Here is a 9,850-nt window from a genome sequence, read left to right as displayed (position 1 = left end):
ATAACCATTCCAACAGAGGTGGGAATTTAGTAGCATGGCAGAAAGTTCAAAAACCTAAGGCCAAGGGAGGCTTAGGTATAATACCTTAAACTGCAGAATGATGCTCTGCTGCTAAAACAGCTACACAAGTTTTACATGAGATCCAACATCCCATGGTGCAATCTTATTTGGTCGAAATACTACCAGCACAAGATACCACATGCCACAAGAGAGGTTGGATCCTTCTGGTGGAAAGATATTCTGAGGCTTAACATCATCTATAGAGGTATTGCTAGATGCACTATTGGTAATGGCTCCATTGTGACATTTTGGGAAGACCTCTGGACCGATGATATCCTTTCTTCCAAATATCCAAGACTATATTCTTATGCCAAAGATCAAAACACATCAGTCTAGAGAATTATGCAGACAGATGATATCAGAGAAATTTTTAATCTTCCACTCTCTGAACAGGCCATGAATGAGCTAATGCCAATGCAGCATGACATTCAACAAGTTAGCTATGATGAAGATTCTAAAGATGTTTCGTCCTTCCTTTGGGGGAACAGCCAATACACATCAAGCCGGTTTTATAAAATAGCATTCAAGCACCTACAGGTACCTAAGACCTTCAAATGGGTCTGGAAATAAAAGTGTACACCAAGACAAAAAATTTTTGCTTGGCTTATTCTGATGGACCGGCTAAACACTAGAGACATGCTACGAAGAAGGAACTTCCATGTTCAGCCAAACACTTTTTGTGTGCTTTGCAACGACCAAGTAGTGGAAGATGTTAATCATCTCTTCTTTGAGTGTCCTTTCTCCACAGTCTGCTGGCAGAAATTTGGGTTCACATGGGACACCAACCTGGATATTCATTATTGGCTTGAGCAGGGAAACAATGTCATGAATATGCCTTATTACATTGAAACATTCATCATTGCAGCCTGGGAGCTATGGAACATCAGGAATAGAAATATCTTTGAAGGCAGCTCAATAAACATCCATCTCTGGACTGTGAGGTTCAAGGCATAGGTTATCCTCCAACTACATAGGGTTAGTGAGGATCATAGAAAAACTGTTGTACAATGGCTTAATACAATCTTGTAACTAGACACCCCCCTCCCCCCATCTTCTCGTGCTTTGTAAGCACCCCTGTAAATCCCTTTGTAACACCCTCTTTTATTTTTAATATATATGCTGTGGGGAACTCCCCCACAGTTCCAGTTAAAAAAAATCGACAACTCTAATAATAATAGTCACTGAATCTGTCATCTTTACTAATAAATTACACACCTCTACCATTATAAAGATAGACTAAAATAACCATCTAAATATGTCTCTAAATTACCCACCTCTGCCATTATAAAAAATCTAAAGTAACCCCCTAATCTTTGTGTAAATTACCCACCTATGTCATTATATATAATGCAAATAACCCCCTATATTTGCATAGAAATTATCCAATTATATTAATTAAAAGTTAAAGTAACCTCTAAATCTGAATATAAACTATATAATTACAAAAAATATTAAATTGCATCGATATAAAATTCTAAAATACTATTTCTATTATTATTAATGTAGTATTTATATTATTGTTTATATAAAATAGTACCCATGATATGTGTCACCGTGTATTTATGTATGATAGAAGAGATAAAAATATGAATTCATAAACAAATAGTTCAATTAAATATATATCAAACACATATGGAGGTGTGATGCAAAATGAAATATATTGCAATTAGATAGTGATAAACATGTATTTTAGAGTATGTGTTAGAATATTTAATAGATGAAAGAGTGCATGAGATAGATAATTATAATTATTAGTTATAAGCTTTATTTTTATATTAATCCTAATTAGTTTGTGCGAGAACACAGGTTGATCGGCTAGTTCTTAGAAAAGCTATCCTCAAAAGGTCGTAACCACGCCAACTCGCCAAGGGGTGCAAACTCGTGCCTCAATGGAGCTTCGATTACATCCAGCACACCAGTGCATAATCATTGTTGAAAGTAGGAATGAAAAAGAGATTGAAATGAGTGGAAATGAATGATTCTAAACAGGCAAAGGATGTCCTTTGGCAACATCCCTTCGGGGTGGTGGTTTCCGCTTTGCTAATTATCCACTAATTATAGATTACATATATTAATCCTAATTGATCACTAACTAATTGTCTTGTAACACTCCCCCTTGATCAATTAGCTTCTTGTAATCCCCATTCGTTGTTTGATCATCATATGGAAAAACTCCTCCAAAACCATGTGGGAAAATCTGAGGAGAAACGAATTTGTGTATTGAGATATATGAATATGTCATCGGAAAAACTCGTTAAACCATTTTTGGGAAAATAGGAGAAAATATTGATCTGACATATATGTGTTGGTAATTTGCAATTCAATGAAAATGGTCTGTCAATTAAGTTACTCTCTTGATAAGAGATTTGACTAATCCATTTTGTGTATGTATAAAGATATTTCATAGTAATGCATAAAGCCATACAATGATAATTGAAGGCTTTTGAGGAGAATTTAGCGGCATTGTGAATCCTGATGGATTTTATTGTGTGTTTCGGATAATGTGCTCTTTAATTTGATAATTTGAGTAATGAACCATGCAGAAGCATGAGTTTCTATGGATAATAAACACACACGGGACCATCTAGTTGATGCATCAATAAGTACCATGAAGTACCAATTTGGTCTAGCTAATGGATGAATGGACCACAAATTTCTCCTTGAATGCGTTCAAGGAACTTTAGTGGTTCAGCCCTGATCTTAAGATAAGAGGTTCTTAAGATTGATTTCCCGTGGCACATGCAATCCACACAAAAATCTCAAGATTTGGGAAATTTTGAATTATTTATGTGATGACCAATTGAATTGCTGATAATTTTTATGTCATCCGTATCCCTGAATGACTAAGGAGATGATGCCATATCTTGAGGATATCAAGATTCTGAAAATTATCTTGTACGCAACATTCTACGAGTTTGATGTGTGTGTAATACAATTTTGTTGATGCTAAAGGAATTATTTCAAGCATTTGCTTGATATATCCATCATATTTATCATGAATTTGTATCCATTGTTGTTGTCATTATGTGTTTCCACATGGAAAACAATGTAACAGATATTTTTGTAACTCAATTGGGTATGAGCTTTATTGGGATATAAGAATGTATCCTCAATTGTTAATTGGGTACCCATAGGAAAAATTAATGTGGCTTTACCAAAACCAATTATCACAATATTGCAGCATGCAATTTTGTGGAATTTTCTTTACACTTTGTGAGAGTTTGGAAGTATTTTAATTTCCCTAACTATGAGTATTAGTGGTACCATGTCCACTAAATGGATTCATTTCCTTATTTGGATTGTTCCTGTAGGATAATCCCTGACAACAAATATTTACAACATAATATAAATTTGGCTAAATAATCAAGTTTCTGGGGATTATGGTGATTAGGTTGTGTCTCCAAATATGTTGTTGAATTGAAATTCCATGACCACGTTGGCAGTGCTCAATAGGTTGTTCCATGTGATGGGATCTCCTCATTATTATGTTATGTAGAACATCTTCATTGTATTCCGAAGGAAAATCTTTGGAGCAACTGATGTCAATAGGTCGAGTAGTGAAGAGCTTCAAACTTGTCCCCTTGAAATTGTTTGTCAACGGATTTCAGATATAAGTCAACTAAATGTATGGCAATGTTGCACTTTTATTGATGTGATTATGACAATCACAATTTGGACAAACTTGAAAGTTGTCATGTTGAGTATTTTTCTAAAAGTACCTTTGCTTTCGTTAGGACTCATGTTTTGTGATGATCCTTAGTTTTCCCTTGAAGTTATTTAGAATTTCATGGCACCAAAATTTTATTTTGGTATTCTAATCATTATAGTGATTTTCTGCTTGTAGTAGGTCATGTATGAGACTAGAATATTCGACGTAGTTGTACCAACAGTATTGTTGTTGCAATTACCTATTTTAAAAAGAAAAAATATTGATAATGACATTCTGCATCAGCTATAATGATCACAAAGCTAAAGCTTGCAACAAATCTTTGGTGCTTGTTGGCGGTCGATAACGATGGTTTTCACCGCCAACGCTCCGCCTGATTTCATGAAATGTAGGCCTTAACCATGCCATAACCATTACTACTAATGAGTTCCACAAGTTTTGGTGTTTATTTGATCTCAGGGACGACATATCCAAATTTGACCCAAAACGGACACTATTTGGACCGGAAGGCCCGAATCCGGCCGACCGGCATACTTTTGGTGGAATCTTGGCATGAGACTTTACCAAAATCACATAGAGGGAGAATCCAAGCCATCTCAATGGGCTATATCAAGAAATGCACAACTTGGACCCGGAAGGCTTGAACCCATATCCAAAAGAGATGCTAACCTGGGCCATGATCAAGTATTCAACATACACCCTATCCAAGATTGATCCAAGGCCAGAGAGGAGCGTGTCAGTGCAAAGGAGGACCGAGAGGCTGCCAGAGGCAGGTCGCTCAGCCCCAAGGAGGCTGCCCGGCCCAAAAGAATGTCGATTGATCAAACCGCCTGAAGAGCCGAAGCCTGGAGGAGATCAGGACCGTCCCACGGAAAGGTGGTACCACATGGTGGCAGGGGCAGGCCGGCCGCCCTAGACCAGACCGCCCGGCCCCACTCTACAACCTCTGGTGTCCAGCCTTCGCGTGAAGATCAAGCACTGCCTCCTCTGCTGCGTACAACTGGCGCTACCTGAAATAAATGTCAAGAACTGACCTTGGCACACTATAAATATGACCCCCCCTCACCTCACTTGTAACACACACCTTGGGAGCTTGAGTGTCTCACAATTTCAGTTTCATCCTTAGTAGAATAGGGAGAGTGTGAGGTGAGAGCTTGGGCGGAAGCCGAGCTAAAGGGGCGGAGTCGAGTTCTCTCGACCTTACCCCATCTTGTACCCACCTCGGGGGAATCTTATAATCAAGTAAGTTTTCCTCGCTAGTTTACTTTTTACTTAAGTTACTTGCTTAGTTACTATCTTTGATCTGTGGAATCCCTTGTCTGCGTCGATAGCAAGTTCTGTCCATTTGGGGTTTCTTCTTGCCTTAGCGCGAGGCGGAAGTCGGTGACTCGATAGTTTAGGCGTGGTGCCTAGGCTTGGTAGTTACCTCGGGTTGTGTTCCACCTCATGGTACCGCAGTGGTAGGCGGCAAGTGGTGACAGCCTTGTCTGTCCCTAGTAGTCCACTACGTTCGGGTGTTTTCATAGCAGTAGGATTGCCGAAAGTATGTTGGGCCCCTTCTCATCCCTTTCTGAGCCCTTCGCTTAGGCCGCCGAAACAGATCAAGTTAGTAGCTTCTCAAGTTATCTTAGTAATTAGAATTCTATCTAGAGATAAGCCCTCCACCCTCGTACCTCTGCTCCCCAGCGGGTCCGGTTGAATCACTCCAGACCACTAGTCGAAGCTTATCGTTCCTTGGATTCGATATCCCAGGCTTACTCACCTGGTGAAAGCTACAATCATTCTCTGTGCGCTTGCGGAGTAATTCGTTAGGCTAAGGAGTGCCAACAAGCTTTCTGGCGCCGTTGCCGGAGAACGGTAGTGTGGCAGAACCAGTCTGAATTATACCAGTTTTAGTGCACTAAACATCTAAAATCACCTCAACCGATATAATCACTAGTCTGTCGAGTAAAATCCCGATAAAACCACTTGATTTCGGATCGAAACAACATACCTCATGCAAAGGTGAGTCCAGAGATTACAATGATCATAATATAACTTTAATAGTAAAAGTTATTATAAACTAAGTTTGAGGATTCAAAAGGAGTACCTTAGGAACTAAAAAGAGAAAACGACAACTAGCGACAATATATGACATCACGATGAAGCCCATACATGATGTCAATCTCACCAAGTTATCTGAAAACAAAGTCACAAGTAAGACTGAGTATACTAATACTCAGCAAGGCTTACCCAAAGAAGGATATAAAACATTCCTTTAGCTAGACATGCAAAGGCCTATGAGAGCTCTGGGGTTTCTTTTGCTGAAAAGCCACTAAGAATAGGTCCTTACACTATGTCATAAACCCTTATTGGAGACGCGGCTCAAAGCTCATTGGAGACGAAAAAAAATTTCGTCTCCAAATTTGTGTCACTGATGTGGGGACATTGGAGACGCAAATTTCCGCGTCTCCAATGAGTAGTCATTGCAGACGTGTTTTGCCAAAACGCGTCTGCAATGACCCCTCATAGGTGACACATTTTGCCAAAACGCGTCTCCAATGACCCCTCATAGGTGACGCGTTTTGTCAACCCGCGTCTCCAATAACACTTCATAGGTGACGCGTTTTGCCAATCCGCGTCTCCAATGACAATTTTAAAATTAAAAAAAGAAAAGAAAAAATGGTGACAAAAATTAATAAAAAAATAGGGTATGCATATATACATCATAGTGCCTCTCTGATCACATATACATACATATGTTATACATCTGTGCATCTGTAAGGTGTTAACAATAAGAAATAAAGAGCAAGAGAGCTCTGTTCCTTTGAACAAATCCTGCCCAATTCCTAGCAGTTCATAGCTTCAATGCACAATTGCTAAACACAAATCTACCATCACAGAGCAACTAGTTCAGTCATTGACAAAGTAGTTCATAGCTTCAATGCATAATTGTTAAACAAAAATAAAGTTGAATTCTACTGATCTGAAAAGAACATGCTACTTGCAGTTTGACCATACCTGAAAAAAGAAATACTACTTTCAGGTTGCAGGTTTATCTGGAAAAAAAACTACTTTCAGTTCTAAAGAACTGAAAAAAAACATGCTACTTGCAGGTTGACCATATCTGAAAAAAAAAATCTACTTTCAGTTCTAAAGAACTGAAAAAGAACATGCTACTTGACCATATCTGAAAAAAAAATCTACTTTCAGTTCTAAAGAACTGAAAAAGAACATGCTACTTGCAGGTTGACCATATCTGAAAAAAGAAATGCTACTTTCAGGTTGCAGTTTTGTCTGAAAAAAAAACTACTTGCAGTTTGACTGATCTTCAGTTAACAAAAATACTCCTACTCAATTGCTAACTCTGAAACTGAAACTTGCATAGAAAGCTAACATGACCAAATTGACCTAATCTGAATAAGTATGAAAACAACTAACCTGAAACCTGACATCCTACTTGCAGTCCTAATAGAGCTATACTGATAAAAAAAACATGCTACTTGCAGGTTAACTAAGCTTCAGTTAACAAGTGCTAACTACTGGATTTGCATTAGACGGAGAAAGACATACCTTAGATCACTGGCAAGTTCATTAGCATGCAAGATGTTTGAAAGCTTTGACTGAACATTGTAATTTGATTCAAGACCTCAAGTACCAGAATCTCCAGAACCGTGAGCACTAGAGATATCAAAAGTTGTTAGCAACAATTAGATTACTTCAAGTTCATCATACAATGCCTATTATGGCTTGTCTATCTATGTGACTCATCCATGAATGAATAATACAGATTACTCAAGCCTCATTATTTTCTAACTTATTCATTAAAACTTGCAGAGCCTTATTCAGTTGGAATAGAAGTTCACCTAACTTACATAATTACTAGTAGAACCCTAGCTCAAGCTTCAGCCTCCCCCTTCCCCTGGGAACATCCTGCAAGACACACCAGGCTATCAGTGTCATACTCTTAATGCTCATGCCACGTTCTGCAATTTCAAATAAAAATTTCCTTGTCAACCATGACATGACTATAATGATGAATTGACAAGTGCAATCTGCATTCCAACGTACATGGCTGTTTAAGCATTCATATTCAGTCATGTAATCTTCACATTTTGATACCCTAAAATTCAGAAATAGTGAGCATACAAAGTTCAGCATAAGTGATCCTTCACTGTGAACCACTGCTATCAGAAAACAAAGCAATAGGTATGTACTCTTAACAATATAAAAGTTTGCAAACAAGCACTGCTTCTTAACAGCGCTTATGCAACTTGTGTAGTACAATAAATTGGAATATGAGAAGACTCAACTAATTGTATTTTCTACTTCCTAGTATGACTGAGTTAATTCAGCGATCACAAAAGTATTGATAGACAATGAACATATTTGCAAACACATGATACTGAGAACACAGCATTTTTGAAGTTCAGAGCACAACATGAAAGGAATCCAAATCATTTATAGGAGATATATACTGCTTAGTAATAGCAAGTCTAAAAACATACTAGTCCAACGTGATTAGCATATTCAAGAGCAAAACTAATTGCATGAAGAAAATATCTGTGCCCCTCATGAACTGTGGAGTAGAATGGGCAATTGTGCCGTGACAAATCATTGAAATCAAATATCAGCAGGGATCACATTGATACGGTTGACAACAGAGCACTTCTGTGACAGGACAATATCTTAGCAGCAACAGCAACTCGTTTCATTTCATGACGGTAATTGCAGCACTACTGGTGAGAATCAGAGTCCAGTTTGGTCTAATTTACTCTACGGTGATGCTAGATACGTGCCGGATCGGCAAAAAAAAAAAGAGAATATATTCTTTTTTTTTTTACCTTGGGCACCAGGGCGGTGAGGCGAGCGTAGGCCTCAGAGGACGCGGGGAGCGCGAAGGCGAGGAAGGCGGAGACGTCCCACGCGGCGAGGCGGCGGCGGAGCGCGACGGTGAGGCGGAAGGCGCAGGAGATCCGGCGGACCTCCTTGGACAGGGAGCCGGCCTCGATCACGGACGCGATCTCCTTCAGATCTGGCACAGGCGCTGCGTCAGCCATGCCAATTCCCGTGGGTCGTGGAGAAGAGGGAGAGCTAGGGTTCTGGGGAGGGGGAGGATGGAGTGAGGAAGCTTACAGTGGAGGGTGGAGAGCACTGGCGCCGCGGCAGGGGGAGGGGCCACCGGCTGTGGCTCCGAGTCGTTCATCTGCACGTCTTCCGGCATCCTGGAGGCGGCGACCCTCGTCGGATCCGGCGGGGAGGAGCCGCCACTCTGCAAGGCAGCCCAGCCAGCGCCGCCGGTGCTGCGAGTCGCGCCCTAGCTGGATCTGGAGGGGAGGAGCGCCACGATGAGGCAGGCGGGATGGGGCGGCGTGCGAGCTGGAAACGAGAGAGAGGAGGCAAAGGACGCTGGGAAGAGAGCGGACCGCGGACGTGAGCAGATGCGCTACTAGAATGGATAAAAATTTCGGGTACGAGGTTGCTTTACGCAAGACGCGGGTTGCTGAACCGCGTCTACAATAAATCGCAGACGCTTGTTTTTTACACCGTCTTGGATGGGTTATCATTGGAGACGCGTTTTTTTTCTGGAAGCCTAGTAGATCATATTGGAGACACTTTTTATTACGACGTGTCTGGAATGCATTTTGGAGACACGTTCGAAAATATGCGTCTCCAAAAAGAGTGTCTTCTTTGATTCTTTCTTACATAGTGTTACTTTCAAGTTTTAGCTGTCAGATTCTAGTTTATTAATTATTCTAGGTAAGCACCTATCTATACAAGCATGGTAGAATTATTTGCATTCAACCATATTGAGATCATCATTGTTCACCTTCTTACTCTATGTAGCAAAGGGGATAAGCAGTCTCATTCATCGTGAGAGGCGGACGATTCTGAATCGAAATTCAACCTTGCAAGGATAAACCTAACACACACGCTTGAAGCATCGTTGAGTCACTTCCAAGCAACCTTTGGCTTCACATTCCGGTTCATGGATCAGTGCCACTCTCCCCGACTACAGAGAACCTCACTTCTCTGCACACGTGATTGTTGCGCAACTAATATAACATAATTTAACTTCCTAACTCTATGAGAGAGTGGGAAGTATGTCCACTTGCCGGGCCGAGAAGTTACTAGGCTTGCCGC

General features: G+C 40.3%; 1 protein-coding gene across 11 annotated transcripts; it reads right to left on the bottom strand.

Annotated features, from left to right (window-relative positions):
• Positions 1-368: 368 nt before the first annotated feature.
• Positions 369-9,171, bottom strand: LOC120692508 (probable 26S proteasome non-ATPase regulatory subunit 3). 11 transcript variants are annotated; one of them, XR_005682653.1, is made up of 7 exons: positions 8,843-9,171; positions 8,551-8,741; positions 7,582-7,639; positions 7,280-7,387; positions 6,728-6,765; positions 5,817-5,905; positions 369-2,257 (listed from the first exon to the last, which is right to left on the bottom strand). XR_005682653.1 is itself a non-coding variant. In XM_039975835.1 (4 exons), exons 1-3 carry the CDS (start codon positions 8,928-8,930, stop codon positions 7,589-7,591), a joined length of 330 nt encoding a protein of 109 aa, XP_039831769.1. In that variant the 5' UTR covers positions 8,931-9,171; the 3' UTR covers positions 7,077-7,387; positions 7,582-7,588. The 11 variants fall into 11 exon arrangements, 1 of the variants encoding a protein (XP_039831769.1); XR_005682654.1 differs by having other exon boundaries at positions 369-846; XR_005682650.1 differs by having other exon boundaries at positions 369-5,905; positions 6,728-6,833.
• Positions 9,172-9,850: the final 679 nt, after the last annotated feature.

The sequence above is a fragment of the Panicum virgatum genome, chromosome 9N (assembly GCF_016808335.1).
Source record: "Panicum virgatum strain AP13 chromosome 9N, P.virgatum_v5, whole genome shotgun sequence".
In the NCBI taxonomy this organism is placed as follows: domain Eukaryota; kingdom Viridiplantae; phylum Streptophyta; class Magnoliopsida; order Poales; family Poaceae; genus Panicum; species Panicum virgatum.
This window is presented reverse-complemented; position numbering and strand designations above follow the sequence as displayed.